This window comes from Ictalurus punctatus, chromosome 16 (genome assembly GCF_001660625.3).
Source record: "Ictalurus punctatus breed USDA103 chromosome 16, Coco_2.0, whole genome shotgun sequence".
In the NCBI taxonomy this organism is placed as follows: Eukaryota; Metazoa; Chordata; class Actinopteri; order Siluriformes; family Ictaluridae; genus Ictalurus; species Ictalurus punctatus.
Window position 1 is genome coordinate 15,278,051 of NC_030431.2, and position 20,691 is coordinate 15,298,741.

The following is a 20,691-nucleotide window of genomic DNA, read 5'->3' on the forward strand; positions in this document are numbered from 1 at the left end:
GTAAGGATAACATGCAAATAAGACATCTGTCACCATGTAAGAACGTGATACAACCTGATAAAAGCTCAAATCGAGGGTTCAGACTTATAAACATCATCATGAGGGATTCTTTATACCCAGAAATAACCAGTCAATCAGTACGTTTACATGGACAACAATAATCCGATATTAACCCAATTAAAACGATACTCTGATTAAGAAACTAGCATGTAAACAGCAATTATTGATGACCTTAATCCGACTAAAGTCATACTTGAAGTAAACACAAATCGGATTATGACATGTGGAGTATTCCTGTTTTAGTCGCATTACAGACACGTACACACCTTAATCACACTATTAACGTCGTGTGGGAGTTTTCGCCGCATTTTGTGACAGGACACACACACGGCAGTGCACAACCGTTTGACGGCAAATAAGAGAACACGGCTGCGTCCGAAACCGCATACAGTACTTACCTCCTATATAGTAGGAGATATACATGTATTTTCGCTACTATATAGTAGGTAAGTGCGCGGTTTCGGATGCAACCCACGGCTTCAAGCAGTCGTCTATTAGCATGTACAGCATGACAAATAATTAACTGCACTTGAAGCTTTCTTAAAATTAAAAATGAAACACCCAAAACTGTATATGGTACGATAACGAAGACGAACTGTATGTTGATATGTGAAATCCTGGAGCGAACGTCGGACGGCGTGGCGCGGTGACGTAATGACGTGTGCCATTAATGGCTCTATGTTCTATAACATGTAAAACAGGATTAAAGGAATATTCTAAAACAACTCATGTAAACACCTTAATCCGAATACTGTCTTATTCAGAATAAGGTCAATAATTAGATTACTGCTGTCCATGTAAACGTAGTCATTGAGGGGAAAACTATATAATATAGTCTATTGTACTACACTGGCTTGGTGAAGAGGTGTTAAAAACCATGTTAATGTGAATTTATTTCAGTGAGGAGTTATGCCATCCTGCAAGTTAAAGAAGCAGAAAAATGCTGAAAAAAGATGAAGTGGTTTTTCAGCACTATATGCAGATAAATGAGACTTCTTTAAAAAAAAAATTTAAAAAAATAAAAAGACAGATTGCACCCTCTCTGGAAAAAACTGTATAACAAAATGGCTGCTCTTAGCAGAAGTTGATTGAAATAGATTCAGATTTAAGGAGCCTTAAGTGCTGGGCTGATTAGTCATGGAAAGTTGTGGTTAGTAGTTATACAAAGTGCTGGGTACACTGTGAACTCTGAGACATGGAAACCAGAAGATCTCACTCAACACAACTGAGGGCTTTTACCACAAGACCACCAAATCACCTCCTGCTTCCAGCGAACAGTATGCTGAGTTCATGCTGTTCCCTAATCCCTACCATTATATTTCAACCATAAGTAACACCACTGTTACTGGTGGGGATTTTCCACAAGGCTGTACACGCAGCAGCATCACAGGACGTTAAGGCTAAAGTCTTTTCGAAAAGAATTAACATACACACAATCCCCTTGTTTAAAAGACATTCGCACTTTTGCGTAGCCGGGCCTTTTTCCCAAACCATAATGAAGGCTTTTTTTCTAAGCCATAAACAGAACATATTTAGACCCCAGCTATACAAATGCGCTCATATTTCCTATTTAAGAGCTTACATCACTGTAGTAGAGTGAATTAATAGAATATAACTGTGTCAAATATGTGTCTTTAAATTATTAGTGGAACCTCAGTAATGTTTATAAGTACCATTTTCGCATATTTTTGGATATTACACTGATTATAAAATTATACGCTGTAAAAATATCCATCATATCAAAGGCATAAATAAATTCTGCATTCTAAGACCCTGAGCATGTGGACTGCCTGCCACCTAGTGGCCAAGATGAGAAGTTGCTCTTCCCTGTACATGCTGATGTTCCTGATTATGTAACATGGCCCAAAGGCATGCTGGGTACTCTGCTTCAGAACTGCTCAAACTAAAACTTTCTTCTTTTCAGGACTGCTTCTGTCTAAATAATAACAGCATCTGAGAGAGGATGAGTAGAAGACATATGGAAGACCATGGCAGCAGTCTCTCATGGTGTTTCTGATGGTAAATGTACTCACCTTCAGCGGCGAGATGTGTGAGTGTGAGACGTAGCCATGCACGTTCTCAATCTCCGACAGGTTCCTCTCAGATACGTGCACCAGCTCTGGCGCTCGCACCTCGCCGGTCAACCTGGGGTAACTGTGCTCCGGTGGTGACTCGTCATCCTGATAATGATACTGAGGTAGAGGAAGAAGAGGTAAGATAAAGGGAGAGGAGAAAGGGGGGGGGAGACAGACAAGCCAATCAGAATGATGCAGAGACATCAAAAATCACTGAACACACCAACGGATAGGTATGAAACAGTGTGAACCATCCCAAACATCACTTCGACACTATGGCCACAGTATATGGTGGGAATATATGGGGGTGATGGAATACCAGTATGACGTTATATAATTTTTTATTTTTTTTTAAATCAACCAACCAAGTGAGAATCAGAGAAAACTTTATTTTAGATTCTTTGCGATTACCAACAAGAAATCTTCTTAACAGGTGTCTTTTTAATTGGTATTCCAGCAGCTGTTCTAGCTAAATTATTCAGAGGAATAAATGACCTCCTAATCTAACCTCTAGATAATGGTTCCGTGCTATACATTCCACTGTCAACATTATTAGGAACATCTGTACACCTGCACATTCATATAATTAGCCCAAATAATCAGCCAATCATGTGGGAGCAGTGCAGTGGAGAAAATCATGCAGCTAGTCAACAGATTTCATTATAGTTCAGATCAAACATCAGAATGGGGGAAAATGTGATGGTCCATGGTACGACTGTTGGGGCCAGAAGAGCTGCTTTGAATATTTTACAATTCAATTAAATTCAATTTTATTTGTATAGCACTTTTAACAATGGACATTGTCTGAAAGCAGTTTTACAGAAATATATAAACACAGGACACAGATTTTTAAGTATGTGAATTTATCCCTATTGAGCAAGCCGGTGGCGACGGTGGCGAGGATAAAGATGATATGAGGAAGAAACCTTGAGAGGAACCAGACTCAGAAAGGAACCCATCCTCATCTGGCTAACAACACATAATGTGAAAGTAAAGGAAAGTCCATTATGGTTTTTATATGAAGTCTGTTTTGTTGAACTAATCCACCGTTCACTAAAGGAGACTCGAGTGCAATGGTGCAATGGTGGTGGGGCAGTGGTTAAATGCTCTGGGTTACTGATCAGTAGGTCAGGAGTTCAAGCCCCAGCACTGCCAAGCTACCACTGCTGGGCCCTTGGGCAAGGCCCTTAACCCTCAATTGCTCAGTGAGATAAATGTAAGTCGCTCTGGATAAGGGCGTCTACCAAGTGCCATAAAATGTAAACGTTATAATATAAATGTGCAAAATTGTATGTGGCAACCACAGTGAGAATGTCCATGTGGAATTGAGGTCCAAAACCATTTCCATGGTACTTCAAGCGGTACCATCCTAAGCAATCTCCAGGCTGCACTGCTTGGGGGGGAGTCATCCTTGGGGGTCATCCTCAGTGGCGGAATGTAGCTTCCAAACGAAACAGTTTACTGCTGATCTCCTGGGATTTCCATGTACAAGGTCTCTACAGTTTACACAGAATGGTACAGTAACTCTAATAACCACCATTTAACACTGGTGTGAACAGAATGCACACCAGATCGAACGTTAATGCAGATGGCCAAGAACAGGCTGACATGAACTACAGGAAATGTTTTTCCAATCTTCAGTACACACTGTTTCGTTTCTACCTCACGATCCAGTTTTTTTATTTTGTGCACCACTCTGTGTAAACTACACAGACTGTGCGTGGAAACCTTAGGAGATTAGTCGTTTATGAAAGCACCATGTATCTTCATGATTTATTTATTGCATTACGCTGCTGCCACATGATTGGCTGACGAGATAATTGCATGAATGAGCAGGTGTACAGGTGTGTACTGTATACGGATAAGTGAACATATGTGTGTATGCCATCGTTTCAAAAAACAACAGCAAACCCTTTTCATTGAAACACACTTATAATGGAAGTCTAAGGACAGGTCAATACATGTTTCTGCAATATTTATAATGTAGACTTTCCTCGAATGCTTTCATGAATCATGGAGGTGTAAGTGTACACTGTGAATCCTGAAACATTGATACTGGGTTTTACAGTCAGCAAAACCATGACTTTTTCATACTTCTCCATACATGAGACATACAGTATGAACCAAACATGATAAGTCACAGCTATGAGAGACACCTGGAAGTGAGCTTTTAGCATTTAGCATTATGAACAAGGTTTTATGAGTAAGCACATGGTGCCGGGTGGAGGAAGTGCAGCCAGTGATGTATTCATGAAGTTCCTCTGAGACAGATTCTCCTGTCGCCAACACATGCATGTGGAATCAGCAAAGCAGTTCATGAATGCTAAAAGCCATAACGCACAGTGCCTTGCCAAAGCAAAACAAAGCAAAGTGGCATGGTGCAAAAAAGCAAGCAGCATGGGTGCAGCAGGTGGATGAAGTGAGGTTTTTATGATGACGGCACTCCGACTGTCTGTCTCACCCAGGGCGAGTTCATCAAGGCCGGGTTCGGGCTGGGGTTCAAACAGGCCGGGGTGTGGGTCTGCTGCTGGGAGCCCTGAACTGCAGCCGGCCTGTTCTGAAAACACACACACACACATATAGAAATCCAACCATGAATATCTATCCAAATATCATTAAAACTTATATACGTAGACCAGTTATACACCATGCAAGTCAGACATCTCCCACAAGCGGAGAGGCCTTGATTTGTCATCAGCAGAAATATACTGATATATATCGTGAAGCACAAAAGGACACAAAGTTCATCCTTGACTATGGTGAATGAAAAATTCCTGTGTACTTCTGGCTAGAAAAAGCTCGTGTGGGTATTAACCCCTGCAAACAGAAGCAGTATGTGATCAGTCATGGTCATGGTTATTATTAGACACAAGTTTGTTGATCCCTGTTCTGGAGTGTGAGGAGAGTATTATTGACAAGCATGAAGATACATATAGAATATGTTCAAACTGTGCTTTGAAAGAAACAGAAGCTTCAAATATAAGTTCAAATACACCAGTTGCACTCCAGAGCCAGAAAATAGTATCCCTAAGGAGACACAGCGGGAAGAACAGAAGCACTGGGAATACTGCAGAGAGATGGTTGAGTGGTAGAGTATTCACACATAACAAGTAAATAAACAAATTAGGACGAGGTCAAAACCAAATCAAGTGAAATCATATCATCCTCCCAAATGTTCGAGAAAGCTCCGAAACATAATCATGAATTTCATGAATAGCCACATGGCCAAAACAAGATCAAAACCCTAAGAGTGACCACAACATTACTCAGTACTGTAATACGCTGGCCTGTCTCATCAATGCCACTCGAAATCCTTACGTCTGTTACAGCCAAACGTTCGACAATAATCCAACGAAAACAATTTCAAAGAATCCTATGGCTTCTTTCTTTCCGAGCTTTTTCTATGCTGACTGTTCACAGGCCATTGCCTTGTATTTGAAGTTGGCACGAACATAATATACACAGAGCTTAATTTGTAAATCTGCAGGACCTGGAACAATAAGAGGGTAGTGATCCGGCAGGTCGGGATGCAGGCGAAAGGTCCGACGTGTAAAAGTGCTTCTAGATTCTCACCTAGCTAACAATATTCAGTGCTGAGACTGTAGGAAGGCCTATGTACTGTAGTTGATCACACTGGTAGTACAGCGAAGTAACACGTTTACAGCAGTGAGTATTCTCAGTACGAAGTGAAACACTTATGGATTGCACATTCTAGCAACTGTCACCTCAGCTACAAAACACACTTACCCAAAGCACTTCAAAAACAAAGCTACGTTTCATACAGTATGCCTACTTACAATAACCTAACATTGACAGCACAACATAATCAAGAAATAAGCGTCTTACCTAACACAAATTATTCCACAAAGCTGTCATATCATTGTCCTCCTCCTCTTCCACGTGACCCTTACGTATCCACGAGCGCACAATTGGCTCGGGATTGAACTTTTTAAGTGGTGGACCCACCATGTTCAAAAACATCAGAGATGAAATGGTGCGGATGAGAAGGGATTCACGCTGTGCGCTACAAATGAGATTCATTTAGGAGAAACCTCCCTCGCGCTCCACTCGAGATCGGTGTGGTATTCATTACATTTACATTACATTTACTCACTTAGCAGACGCTTTTATCCAAAGCGACTTACAAATGAGAAAGATACAAGCAAAGCGATATATCAAGCAGAGAACAATACAAGAAGTGCTACCATACAAGATCTATTAATTGAATTCCAGAAGAAGCAAAGTGCAGAGTAGAGGTGTAAGTGCATTTTTTATTTTTTTTTATGAGTCGGTTAGGTGTTCATAGAAGAGGTGGGTCTTTAGCTGTTTTTTGAAGATGGTGAGAGATTCTGCGGTCCGGATTGAGATTGGAAGTGCATTCCACCACTGAGGAACAGTTAGTGCGAAGGTTCTGGAAAGGGACCTAGCGCCACGCTGAGTTGGAACTGCTAAACGTCGGTCGCTAATCGATCGCAGATTGCGAGAGGGAACGTAGGCCTTCAGGAGAGAGTTGAGGTAGGAGGGTGCTGTTCCTGACAAGGTCTTGTAGGTGAGCATCAAGGCCTTGAACTCGATGCGGGCAGCTACAGGAAGCCAATGGAGGGAGATGAAGAGGGGTGTGACATGGGTTCTCTTGGAGTTATTCACGGTAACTAACAACTGCCTCAGTCCTTCTGGAACGTTTTGTGTATTTTAGTCCATGTACTTCCTAAAAGCGGGAATGAACGTAGGTGGGTGACAATGTTTAAGCAGTTCTAAAAACCTTACACAATCAGGCAAGCGTTATCACTGCTAGTTGTGCGAACTGCTTCATCAGTGACCCGCTGATAATTGCTTTCTTTTCACCATGACATGCTCTGAAAACGCATGCTACGTGACTGCAGGCTTCGCTTCGTGACGACGAATTCAGATGACCTTTGAACTTGAAATGATTACAGTATGTGAAAGAGGCTATTGATTTGGCTACGAGCGATATTTGTGCACCGGTAATAAAAGATTAGCAGTTTTTTGTTGTTGTTGTATTTTACTTTGGGTGAAGTAAAAACTAAAACAATTTGTTTTGATAATAATGCTGTGTGAGTTGTTATACATCCAGCTGTTCAGAGGTGCCAGAGCCACATAAAAAGGTTCGGGAACACAAGTGTGCTATATTTTGCCGCGACAGGATCCGGCTCAAATTAAGATCTGCTTATAATAATAAATACAGCTGTGCACAGCGATCTGCGGGGTCCAAGCATTTTACGCAAAACTGGCCAGTGGCCAGTTCTTGCTAACTTACATAAAACAATAAAGAGACTCAAAAATAGATCACGGTTTCTACATACTTATCCAGAAGGGGTCTGATGTGAGTGTAGGCTTTCATTCCAGCTAAATAGGAGGGACATTGATAGTCACTTGGAGACCAAGACGATGTGATTAAACATGTGGAACCAGATGTGCTTGGTTGGAACGAAAGACGCCTAGCATAGATGAACATACGTTTCAATTAGAGATGCACCGATGTATCGGTTGATAAAGGCAATTTTTTGTCGGCCAATAATTTAGAAACATCTGATGATCAGGGCCAATTATATCCTGTCAATCAAAATAGGGCGGGAAAACACAGTGATTTCGTGCTGTGTGTAAAGAAGATGTATCTTGTGTGGAATGATGACAAAATGGCAGTGTGTAATCTCTGTAATCTCTGCACTGCTAAAATTATACACCGGAAGTGAGCAGCAGTGAAAGCAGTCGTGCTGCTCGAGCTGATCGCGCTGAATTAAAGCTCCAGTACACTGTTGAAAGATTTAAATGAAGATGAGTTGACAAAAAAGTATATATTGCACAGAAAAATATATTTGTAGGAGTAGTGTATTTCATATCCAATTGTTAATACGAGTTAATATCGTTTTAAAGTTGATATTATATATTACCAGTTTGATGTTCAGTGATGAAGTAGAAATGCTTTTGTTTGTGGTGAGTGAATGTGAAGCCTAACAGGAGATTTTTTAGAATTCAGTCGATGTTGATATGAATTAATAACAGTCAATAAGTTAAGAAATCTTACTTTAATCTTCAGAATGTAGTTCATGTGTTCATGTTAATGTGAGTAATGTGTTTTCTGTTTATGAGACCAGTTACTATGAAACAACTTGTTGAAATGGAGAGAATAAAGTTTTTATTTGCATTTCCTTCAGAATTGTGGAATTAATTATTATTCATTTAAAAGAAGGTATAAAAGGCAGAACTATCGGTATCGGTTATCGGTATCGGCCGATATCACTCTGAATAATCGGTTCTCGGTATCAGCTGAGAAATTGAGTACCGTGCATCTCTTATATCAAGTTTTGTGATGACAGCGCAATGCTAATCATGTGAAATGGCTGCCATTTAACAGATGGAACAAAAAATCTCTCTAAGCCACAGGGTTCTCGAGATATGGCCTAGAACCAGATAATATCGTGCTACAGCGCCACCATTTTAACCATCGAGCCCATCTCGCTTGCCTATTGACTTGATTTTCCATCTCTATGACTTACTATTTGGTCGTCATGATTTGTTTTAGGTTAGAAAAACTCAAGCTAAAACAAACAATAAGGTTCTAGCAAATTTGCTGGTTGGACCCCTAAGAAAATTGACATACCTCAAAATGCTGATCAGTTCAACAAGCATGATCAGTTCCACGAACATATGCACTCATTTATCAGATGAAGAGACATACAGACAGGAACAGAGAGAGATAAACAGAGAAATTATTGCGGAGGCGTCTGATGTCCTCAAGCTAGTCTTATTGCACCACTGATTAACTAACAAAAACAAACTGCATCAGAACTACTTAAACATCTTACATTCTGTCTCAGGCGGAAATATGCACAACAATGTTCAATCACATGATTTACTCCATTATCATTTCCTTCATATTCAACCACAAATATTATACTCCACATACACACTACAGATCACAGTAGCACACTGTAGCACAGTCTCTATTAGAAACTCTCGTACTCAAATCCTCTCGTCACCGCTAGCAAGCAGATTAGCCGCCAGACACATGTAATTAAAGACGGTAATACTCATTGTGACCTACTTGTCCAAAGCTCAGTAATAAGTACAATAAGAACCTGCTGTGTAATAAGAACTTGTAATATGTATAAGGACTTAAAGTTTAAGTGCAAATTATTTTCCCGCACACTTATGGGAACAGAGCTGAATGGTGTGAATAGAAAGTAATTACTAAGGAAAGAAGATGAGTTTCTTTGGGGATTTGAATAAGAAACAGACGGTGCAGTGGAATCTGACGTGTGTTAAAGCTCTATTATCTCCTCCTGTGAATAAAGCCGCCTTCTCTCTGTCTCACAGTTCACTTCAAAGAAGATTTACTGAGATGACTATATTTAGGTATTATACTGTAGCATAAAAGACACTTATAAAGGAGGATATACACTGATCAGCAATAACATTACTGTAACACCACCTGCCTAATATCATGTAGGTCACATTTTTTGCCACCAAAACAGCTCTGACCCATCGAGGCAAGGACTCCACAAGACCTCTGAAGGTGTGCTGTGGTCCACTGAGATCCTTTAAGTCCTGTAAGTTGCGAGGTGGGGCCTCCATGGATCGGACTTCCATGTCCAGAACATCAGATCAGATTGAGATCTGGGGAATTTTGGCATGTTCCTCAAACCATTCCTGAACAATTATTGCAGTGTGGCAGGGTGCATTATCCTGCTGAAAGAGGCCACTGCCATTAGGGAATTCCATTGCCATGAGGGGGTGTAATTGGTCTGCAACAATGTTTAGGTAGGTGGTACGTGTCAAAATACCATCCACATGAATGCCAGGACCCAAAGTTTCCCAGCAGAACACTGCCTCCGCTGGCTTGCCTTCTTCCTGTAGTGCATCCTGGTGCTATCTCTTCCCCAGGAAAGCGGCACACAAGCGCCCATTAAAATGATGTAAAAAAAAATGTGACTCATCAGACCAGGCCACCTTCTTCCATTGCTCCATATTCCAGTTCTGTGTACAATGTGCCTATTGTAGGCGCTTTCAGTGGTGGACAGGGGTCAGCATGGGCACTCTGGCCGGTCTGCATTTACACAGCCCTATACACAGTAAGCTGCGACGAACTGTGTGTTCTGACACTTTTCTACCATAGCCAGCATTAAATTTTTGTGCTGCAGTAGCTCTTCTAAGTGATCGGACCAGACGGGCTAGCCTTCACTCCCCACGCGCATCAGTGAGCCTTGGGTGCCCATGAACCTGTCGCCAGTTCACAGCTTGTCCTTCCTTGGACCACTTTTGTATGTATTAGCCACTGTATACCAGGAACACCCAACAAGACCTACCGTTTTTGAGATGCTCTGACCCAGGTGTCCAGCCATCACAATTTGGCCCTTGTCAAAGTCGCTCAGATCCTTAGACTTGTGATTTTTCCTTCTTCCAACACATCAACTTTGAGAACTGACTGTTCACTTGCTGCCTAATCTATCCCACCCTTTGATAACCGCCAGTGTAACAAGATAATCAATGTTATTCATGTCACCTGTCAGTGGTGTTAAAGATAAGGCTGATCAGTGTATCACAAAATATATATTAAGGGGTCCAGTATAGTGCATCTGTTTTTCATAACTCACTCGTGGTTGCCTAATGCCCTGCTAATATCTTTCACTGCGTCACTGCGTATAATGGCAGGATTTACTTTTACGCCTACCTCATAACAAATGAATAAACATCTCAGGTTTGTACTTTTAACCAAGCCCAAGCCTGTTTAATTCTATTCCATAAAGATAGGAAAATAATCATGTAATCATAAAACAACATTACCACAATCATTATAGGTCCATTACAGGCTTAGATTAGTCTGATAATATAATAAACTAGGTTCATTATAATAATAAAACAACAGTATATATATATATATATATATATATATATATATATATATATATATATATATATATATATATATATATATACTTAAAAATTAAAAGCAATATCTGTCATATATTTAAAAACCTCATCTGAAATACAGTATGTTTTAATTACTTAATTGACTTTAATTAGCAATTGTTATTTTATATCACTACTTGTTCTTATCTCACACACACACATACACACACACCTCCTCATCTCTCTCAGAAAACAAGTAAAGAACTTTTCCTGCTTTCACCTCTGGGAAATTAGTCATCCAAATCATGTCTTTAGGATGTTTTTAAAAATTGAATAATAAATTGCTAGGAGCAGTTCCACCAAAATGTAATTAGAACATTTTACTTTTAAAAATCCAGCTTTTATAAATATGCAAAATGGTAATACCAGGTGGCTATATAGGGCAGCTGTGGCTCAGGTGGTAGAGCGGGTTGTCCACTAATCATAGGGCTGGTGGTTCAATTCCTGACTCCGCATACTGAAGTGTCCTTGGGCAAGACACTGAACCCCAAGTTGCTCCCGATGGCAAGCTAGTGCCTTGCATGGCAGCTCTGCTACCATTGGTGTGTGTGAATGGGTGAATGAGAACCAGTGTAAAGCTGTTTAAAGTGTAAACCAGTATAAAGCAGTAGGGTTAAAAAAGCGCTATATAAGTGCAGACCATTTACCGTTTACCCCTCTACTGGCACGCACCCACTTCCAGTTTTAAATCAGTGCGATAACAAGGTTTCAAACTCTCCTGATAATTATGTTGGCTGGATTTACTTACTGAAAGTCAGTCTTGAATATCTTATAATACACTAGCTTGTTACAGGCTTAGATACTCTGTTTCTTAAAAGAATGTGACAGAATTGTTGTTCAAAACATTTTCCTGAAAGTATTGAATCATAAAAAAGAAGGGTTTTTTTTTTAAGGTTTAGCATGACTTTGGCCTCACCCAAATACTAAATACTAGTGGTGTAACGATACATCACGATGAAAAAATGCGAGGTGCATCATGGAAATGTGCGACATCGGCATTCTCTTAATTATGAATTTCATGCAACTGCACTGTTTGAACACCAGAGGGCCCAATTTGCACAACCCATACAGTTAAAATATATGGAGCGCCTGTAGGTTACATGGTCATGTTCTTTCATGGAGAGCCTGCAAGATCATCTGAACTTGTGAAGTGATCCATAGCCCGATACCTATCAATAGTTTGATATTGATAAGAGCACAGTATTTTTGTCAATGTTTTGAACAAAAGATCAAAAGGTTAAACAATAAAGACAATTTTTCAGATGCAGATTGTGTTTTTGAAGAGTCCTCTCTGCAATCCTATAAATAATATGTGCTTGCTTGTGATGAGATCCGACATTATTATTATTACAAATATGCAGTCACTCATGAGCATATATATTTCCATAATATGGAATAATATGGATCATAAAGTTAATGTTTTGGAATGGTCAAGTCAAAGTCCTGACCTTAATCCAATAGAAATGTTGTGGAAGCACCTGAAGCAAGCAGTTCATGTGAGGAAATCCAACAATATCCCAGAGTTGAAGCTGTTCTGTACTGAGGAATGGGCTGAACTTCCTCCAAGCCGATGTGCAGGACTGATCAACAGTTACCGCAAACATTTAGTCACAGTTACTTCTGCACACGGGGGTCACACCAGATACTGAAAGTAAAATTTCACATAATTTTGCCACTCACAGATATGTAATACTGGATAATTTCCCTCAGTAAAAAAATGACCATGTATAATATTTTTGTCTCATTTGTTTAATTGGGTTCACTTTATCTACTTTTAGGACTTGTTTGAAAATCTGATGATGTTTTTGGTCATATTTATGCAGATATATAGAACATTTCTAAATGCTTCACAAACCTTCAAACACCACTGTATATTTCAGCTTCTAAAAATCTCTATAAAATCTGTAACTAAAATCAAGCTGTATGCCCTTACGAAAACATTACAGTGCTGGGAATGGGAGGCGCCCATGTGATTGTACATCGCAGCAGCAGCACTCGTTCGTAATGGGTTAATTTGAAACCTAACCCTTTCTTGCATTTGTGATGCTCTGTGATACATCACCTGCACTGATGTGATGGTCTCATTGTATACTGCATATTATAAAATTCATCGAGTTGCCTTGAAATAAACAAATGAAAAAAAGAGACAACGTTGAGAATGAGACAGATAGAAAGGAAAATGTCTACTCTAACATGACTCACTGTTGCTGTCACAGCCGTCACTATGTACAGTTCTGACCGGCACAAACCTGCTCGCGTGTTTAGCACATGTACACACATATGCAGAACCAAAGAACACATCGACATACATTTGCAGAAATCCTTGGGACTAGTGGTCAAAGAAACTAACAGTGCCAGGTTGACTTTTCCATCATCACTGCATCAAAACTCAAAAATCACAAGTGCATGTAAACAATAAATCATGTGCTCACCTTCCCCTATCTCCCCTAGAGCTGCTTCTACTATGACGGATGAGTAAACTACGCTGATGAGTGTGGAGGAAGAGGAAAGCCCATCTGACAGCTGTTTGAGAGGCCCTTTTCTTTTATGGAGCAATGAACACAAGAATTCTTAATGAGGAAAACTCTGGGGAACAACAAGCCTGCTAATGCTCCTGATTTATATGCATTAGAATCACTCTTGTACTGTGGAGTAGAAGATGCATTCAGATTTGTATGCCATACACTTTCAATTAAAAGACTGTAACCACAAGGGTCGCACGGGTCATTTCTTAGCATGGTGTAAAGTAAAGTATAAATAAATCAGAGCCGGAAAGTGGTTTTGGTCATGAAGGGGGAAGATGTGCTGGAGTGGTGACAACATGATCATATGTGAAACGATGGAAAATAAACAGTGTGTGTGTGTGTGTGTGTGAGCTCGAGAGCCTGAAATGTGCCATGTGCCTCTCAGTGAGAACAGCTGGCCTCTAAGGCAATACAGTATGACTCATGATTTCTTGATGGTCATCTATGAGCAGACCCTTGATACAGCCACGGAGCCCTGGGAAAACTCTTCACAAGAGTTTGCTGATAGGACACACACACACACACACACACACACACACACACTGCAATTCTCTTTCTCTCTTGTTCTCTCACACACAGGCAGTCTCATTATATCACCTATGCATTCTGACACTCTAAAGCTGTACTCATATAATGAGTGTTGCTGCTGTATTAGCAACCCGGGGCTAATTGGAGCAGCTAATACAATACAAAATATTAGAGATGCACCGATGTATCTGATTATCGGCCAATACATTGATGCATCTTTAATATTTTGTAATGTATTAGCTGCTATTTTAATTTCTAAATATCTAATTTATTATTTTAAAAAAGGCTATTTTCACGCCATTGGCCGATAGTTTAGAAACATCCAATGATCAGGGATGACTGTCCTATATGATAATGTCAATCAAAAGAGGGCAGGAAAACATTAATTTTGTGCAGCCTGACTTTTTAAACATCACAGTATATCAGTCCCATAATGGTAATTATGCTCATAGCAGTTTCATGTCAAACACTAATACTCCCTCAGATTTAAAGCCAATGAATACATTTTTAATCACTGTCATGACATTGGAATAATATATATATATATATATTTTTAATCTACAATGAAATCACATTACTTACAATCGGAAAAAAAGCATATGTATATGTACCTCTGTTGTCCCAGTGTCACTGTGTAACCTTAATGTCGCAGTGTTGTACAGCAGGGTTTCGTGTTGATGCTATTACCCCCATGTGCAGAGTTTCTGTTTGCATCCTGAATATTGCTACATCCATCTATTCTACTCCTCCTCCTCCTCCTCCTCCTCTCTACTCTCGTAAATTGAGATGAGATGGGAATGTGACATTGCCTCTAGGCTCCATGTGGATTTGTATGGAATCTCCATGTGATTGAATGCACCGACCCCTTTTCTGTGGCCTAGTATACACTCAACATCATCATCCTTTACACGTGACTCCACTCGGGTCCTAGAGGGACAAAAGGTTAGAGAAACACAGTCAGGGCTCATCCTGTCCTAGTCTCTCTGCTGTGCACTTTACACAAAGAACCCAATCATGGACTTGCTGGAGCTGCAGAGAAAACAGGACAAATTCAATTCGCCTGTATTTATGCAGTGCTTTCAACAGTAGACGCTGTCAGAAAGCAGTTTTACAGAAATCAGGTATGTAGATCCAATTTAGATCCCAGAGGAGACAATGGCAATGAAAAACTCTCTGAGGCAACATGAGGAAGAAACCTTGAGAGGACGCAAAATGAACCCATCGTCTTCTGGGTCACACTCCAGTAGTGGGTGTATAAAGCACTATTAAAGTATACAGATGTAGAAGCATAAAGTTGAACTGATATTCAGGATGATCAGTGTGAGCATATTGCGAGTAGGAGTATTGGATGAGCACAGAACAAGTAAGTCTTTCGGATCACAGCAGCAGTTCTTAGAAGTGCAAGTCTGCAGTATCAAGGTGAAATGATCAAAAGAAGCCAATAATGAGCATTAGGTATGAACAGTTTTGGGGAAAAAGCAGAAGACTGTGGATAAGAAAGCAGCAGGAACAGAGCAGGAGGAGGATGAATCAGGCAGGTCCAATGGACAAGAGACTAAGGTCACATCAATAACTTTGTGATGTGTGCAGATAAATGATTACTGTGACCCCCCATGTATGCGCTCTCAAAATCAATAACGTCATGTGCATAATTGGCATGCACCAAAAATGTGATAAATAACAACACAAGCTTGCATTGCAAAAATCATTTGTACCTGAGGCTGGCTTAAAAAAAAGAATTCCAGTCACATGGCCATATAAAAAATGGACGCGCATTTAATCTGAGACCACACGTGGAAAAAACTTGTAATGTGAATTTAGCCAAAGAACCCTCTCTGTCAAAGCTCCACCTCTCCAGCTGCCACAACAGTTGGCAGGAAAATCTGGAAGCTCAAAGGATCAGCAGAAAAAATGGACATTAAAAACGCACAAGGGTCTGCTTCATGCATACTCCAAAAGCCCAGATCGAATGTATTACAGAAAGCTCAAAGAGTCAAATGAGGTATTAACTGCTAAAGGCTGTGGAGCTGGAACCATCACTTGCTGTTCACATTTATAAGGCACTGCAGCCCACTGCAAATACAGTAGATTCAACTCTTTCAGCTACAAGAATTTCTTTGTGTATAGGAATATAAAATAAATATTAATGTCTAAGCAAGCTTGACAAACAGGGTCACTGAGGAAGAATGAGCTGGTCCTGCAAAAGTGACGCTTTAACATCATGGCTCCATATATATTGAGAGCTATTATGAAAATACAGCAAATGCTTTTGGGAATGCTTCTTGGAGTAAATAAGGTCAAAATGACAAAGAGCGAGTCAAAAGTAAATGTATGAGTGCTCATTGTACAAGAAAGTAGAAGGAATTGAAAGTATTCCACTTGTTAAAATGAAAAAAGTAAAAGTAAAGGTGTTCATTCTATAAAAGTAGAATGAACAATGACTGCATAAAGAAATTTCATAGGATGCCAGACTGTAAATGAATGAATATTAATGCAATATTGCACTAAAACAATAAGTATTACAATAAGTCTAAGAAAAGAAATGTTACATAAAAAGTACCGGTTCACCTGTTCACCATAAAAAGTACAGGTGACCTTATAGCTTCACATTATGAATGTCAGTACAATAAATATTACACTTTAGGCTAATGAACTGTTGGCTGAAGATGCTCCAGAGCTGTATCAATGTGCTATGTAGTGGATGAGCTGGACTGACATTGACCGAGTCCAATTCATTCCCATTCTTCTCTCTTTTAAGATTCAAGGGAGTCCAGGCTTCATCTCACTACAGATTCAATCGTGCCCACTCCAGAAGAAATTCTGACCAATCGCGCACACTCCAGAAGGAATTCTGACCACTCCCACCCACTCCAGAAGGAATTTTGACCAATCGCGCCCACTCCAGAAGGAATTCTGACCAATCACACCCACTCCAGAATGAATTCTGACCAATCGTACCCACTCCAGAAGGAATTCTGACCAATCCCACCCACTCCATAAGGAATTCTGACCAATCCCACCCACTCCAGAAAGAATTCTGACCAATCCCGCCCACTCCAGAAGCAATTCTGACCAGTCGCACCCACTCTAGAAGGAACTCTGACCCATCCCACTGACAATCTTGACAAATCCAGCCCACTCTTGCAGAAAGTTTGACCAAGCCCACCTGCTCGCACAATCATTTATACTTCTATCATTGTTCGTACTTGCCTGCAATACTTGATATAAATTCTAAATTTGAACGATTTTAGTTGTATTGAATTGTATTGCATTGAACTGTAATCGTTTAATAGCATTATGTCAGTGAATGAATGCAGTAAAGATTTGCACAGCCATGCAAGCAACCCACTGCATCCAATGCACTCCTATGTTAATCAGTGGGATAGCAGTCCTGATACACACCTCTATACTCATCTGAACAGTTAGTTTAGGCACTGGTGTAGAGAACTAAGTATATAATTGAATTACATTAAAGAGTTGCAATTTTCATGTTATAATATAATCCTGTTAGAAGTCTTTTTGGATTTGTTAAAGTAATCCAGCTTATTTAGTAACTTCTCAAAATCCATCCATCCATTCTCCATACCGCTTATCCTACGCAGGGTCATTGGGCACAAGGTCGGAGGCACTCCGGACGGGGTTCCAACCCATTGCAGGGTACAATCACACACATTCATGCACTATGGACAATTTGATAATGCTATTCATCCTACAGAGCATGTCTTTGGACTTTGGCGGGGGGTGGTTGGGGGTAACTGGAGTACCTGGAGGAAACCCCCAAAGCACAGTGAGAAGATGCAAGCTATGTACACACAGGGCAGTTGCGAGATTCAAACCCCCAACCCTGGAGGTGCAAGGCAGGCATGCTAACCACTAAGCCACCATGCCCCCTGTTTATCAAAATCATGTACACTGTAAAACATGATAGCCCAATCAAGTTATGTGAACTTATTTCTCCTCTTTAACTCCAATTGTCATGACAACTTTTGGATATTGAACTCAAGTTTATAAGTTTTCCAAAATTAAACTTTAATTAAAATTAATTGTAAAATTTTTTTATTTGACTTGGAAAAGTTAGTAAAAAGTTAGTAAAAAAGTAACAAAGGTGATCTGCAAGTTGAGTTTGCTCACGTTTTTAAGGCAGCAGGTGAACTTTCGTTTAACCACCTGCAATGTTTTACAGTGTAGAAATATTATTTTCCTGATTCTTACCTGTTTCAAATGCTGGCAGCATATTTCATCTCATGTACTACTGGATGTGTGGAAATAACCTTTTCTTATATCAGTGAAGCATACCACTTATTTCAGCTTTCTTTAGCAGAGTATACCAGTATACCAGTATATCATCCCACTCCTGTGATTACATTTCAGGAGCACATAGAACATGTTTTAGTAACTAAAAAACTACAGATATACAGAGAGACATTCCTTTTTTCCCCCACATCATTTCAGATTGTTTTAAGACCCCGTGCTCAACCCTTCATTGGATTTGTGCCAATGGTAATGACATTAAGATACATAGTTAAACAAATTCATAGTTCTACTTCTACATCAACCAGTATCTCATTAATGCATAAATGCTGCACACTCTCTATATCGCTTCCACAAGATTAGACATGTGGGACCATGGGTGGCTTGTTAAAGAAGCGTATCTCCGGTCTGGCTGTCCAAAGCGAGATTTTCCAGCTTTTGCAAACTGAGAAGAAGGAAACCACACTAGGACTTTCTTAGCAGCCTCATTAGCCATTCTGCTTCTAATTATGAGACAGTTTAACCCTTCCCCCCACCCCCATATCAAAAGGCCCTTTAATACTGTACATGCTGAGATTCTTTCTTTCAGCATTACACCATGTCATGTTATTAGGATCAAACAAACACATTTATTTACCTGTACTCAAGACATATATGCTGAAGCACATTCCACTTTAAATCTTATATAACTGCAATATTAACTCAGTGCAATAACTGGTATATATGCATATCGTATGCAGTCTAGTCTAGAGCACATAGCAACCTCTTGCATTGTTCAGGCTTTACGTTGATGAATCACCCATAGCTTGCTTTAGTGTTGTGCACAGAATCAGACAAACGATATACATTTACAAATTGAACCAGATGGATATGCAGATTAAATAATCAGATATATTTCAATATAATATGAGGATTTCTCAGCAAAAAAAATGACCTATATAATAATGCATCACTGAATAAATATTATAAAAGACAATGTTTTGGTTCTTAAATCTGATTGGCTGAGCCACGTTCGAAGCCAATATAAAATCCTTGACATTCGCATACATATGACCATATAATGATAAATGAATTCTGTATGAATTCACCTGATTTTAAACCAATAAAACCATTACTAGCCATTGTTCAGTCCAAGGAAAGCCTGTTATGTCGCTTAATAATGAAAGATTACTGTTAACATGCTACACTGCATGGTGAAAGAACTGTTTATAACTTCAATTATTTATTGAACACTGGATTTTATATTATTATTTTTGCCATCATTTTATAAAAGCAATAGGCCGCTCATACAGTGATATTATAACTTCGCTACATGTCATGTATAAGAACACTTATCCATGATAAAAATCACTGTAATGCATACCCCCTTGTAGATTATTGCTTTAATATACCACAGCGCAGCAGAATGCTCGAATATGATTGGTCAGAAGGAAGGTGTGCATTATTTTCATACAACAGCACAGGTAGTCCTGGTTCAGGTTAATATCAATGTGTGTGTTCTAAAAGATTATTGTTTCTATAGCGACAGCTCATACACAAGGACTTAACAAATGGATTTATAAACAGCTTGTTTTTTAACAAAGTCATAATCATTGATTTGGTGAAGTTTTAATTAGGAGTCATTTTTTTTTGACATTGATGGAAGGAGTTTCGGTTGTAGGCGCTCTCAGTCGAGAGAGAGAGAGAGAGAGAGAGAGAGAGGAGCTGCTCACACTGTTTTATCCCTACTAATATTATACACACACACATATTATCCCCCCCCGCCCCCCCAGCATGCATTATTTTCATAAAAAAGCACGGTCTAATTAATAATTAATCACATGAAAATGTATCATACGTAAATGAATCACATGTAAATGAATCACATGAATATGAATCACATGAAAATGAATCACATGTAAATGAATCATATGAAAATGAATAAATAAATTAAAAGACAGAACAGCATGATCTGTCTTGTGTTATTCTTTACATATAAACTATATCAAATGTATTCTTTTAATAAAAATAGACACAGAGCTTTGGATACTACTATAATAACACTGACCTTTTGACACAGTAATGCACTGTGACAGAACAACAAGACTGAACAAATGTATATCCTATTCCCATTCCCATTCCCATTCAAAGAAAGAAAGAAAGAAAGAAAGAAAGAAAATACTATTGTTTTTATCCCAATCATCAGCTGTTTCAACAATAACAAGACTAGAATTATTACATACCTCAAAGTAAAGCGGTGACAGCTTTGACAAAAGCCTAGTCAAAATCAATATTACCATCAGAAAGCTGGCAAAGATCAGCAGAAGCGTACCTGACATCCA

The 20,691-nt window shown here is 39.4% G+C and overlaps 1 protein-coding gene across 26 annotated transcripts in view; it reads right to left on the minus strand.

Annotated features, from left to right (window-relative positions):
* Positions 1 to 20,691, minus strand: part of dlg2 (discs, large homolog 2 (Drosophila)) — a 284,477-nt gene that overhangs the window by 166,115 nt on the left and 97,671 nt on the right. For all 26 annotated transcript variants that reach the window (XM_053686874.1, XM_047161111.2, XM_047161112.2 and 23 more), the window contains 2 exons: positions 4,597 to 4,692; positions 2,094 to 2,252 (listed from right to left, as the gene is read on the minus strand). In XM_053686874.1, coding sequence (XP_053542849.1) covers positions 2,094 to 2,252; positions 4,597 to 4,692 — 255 coding nt within the window. The remainder of the gene's footprint in view (positions 1 to 2,093; positions 2,253 to 4,596; positions 4,693 to 20,691) is intronic.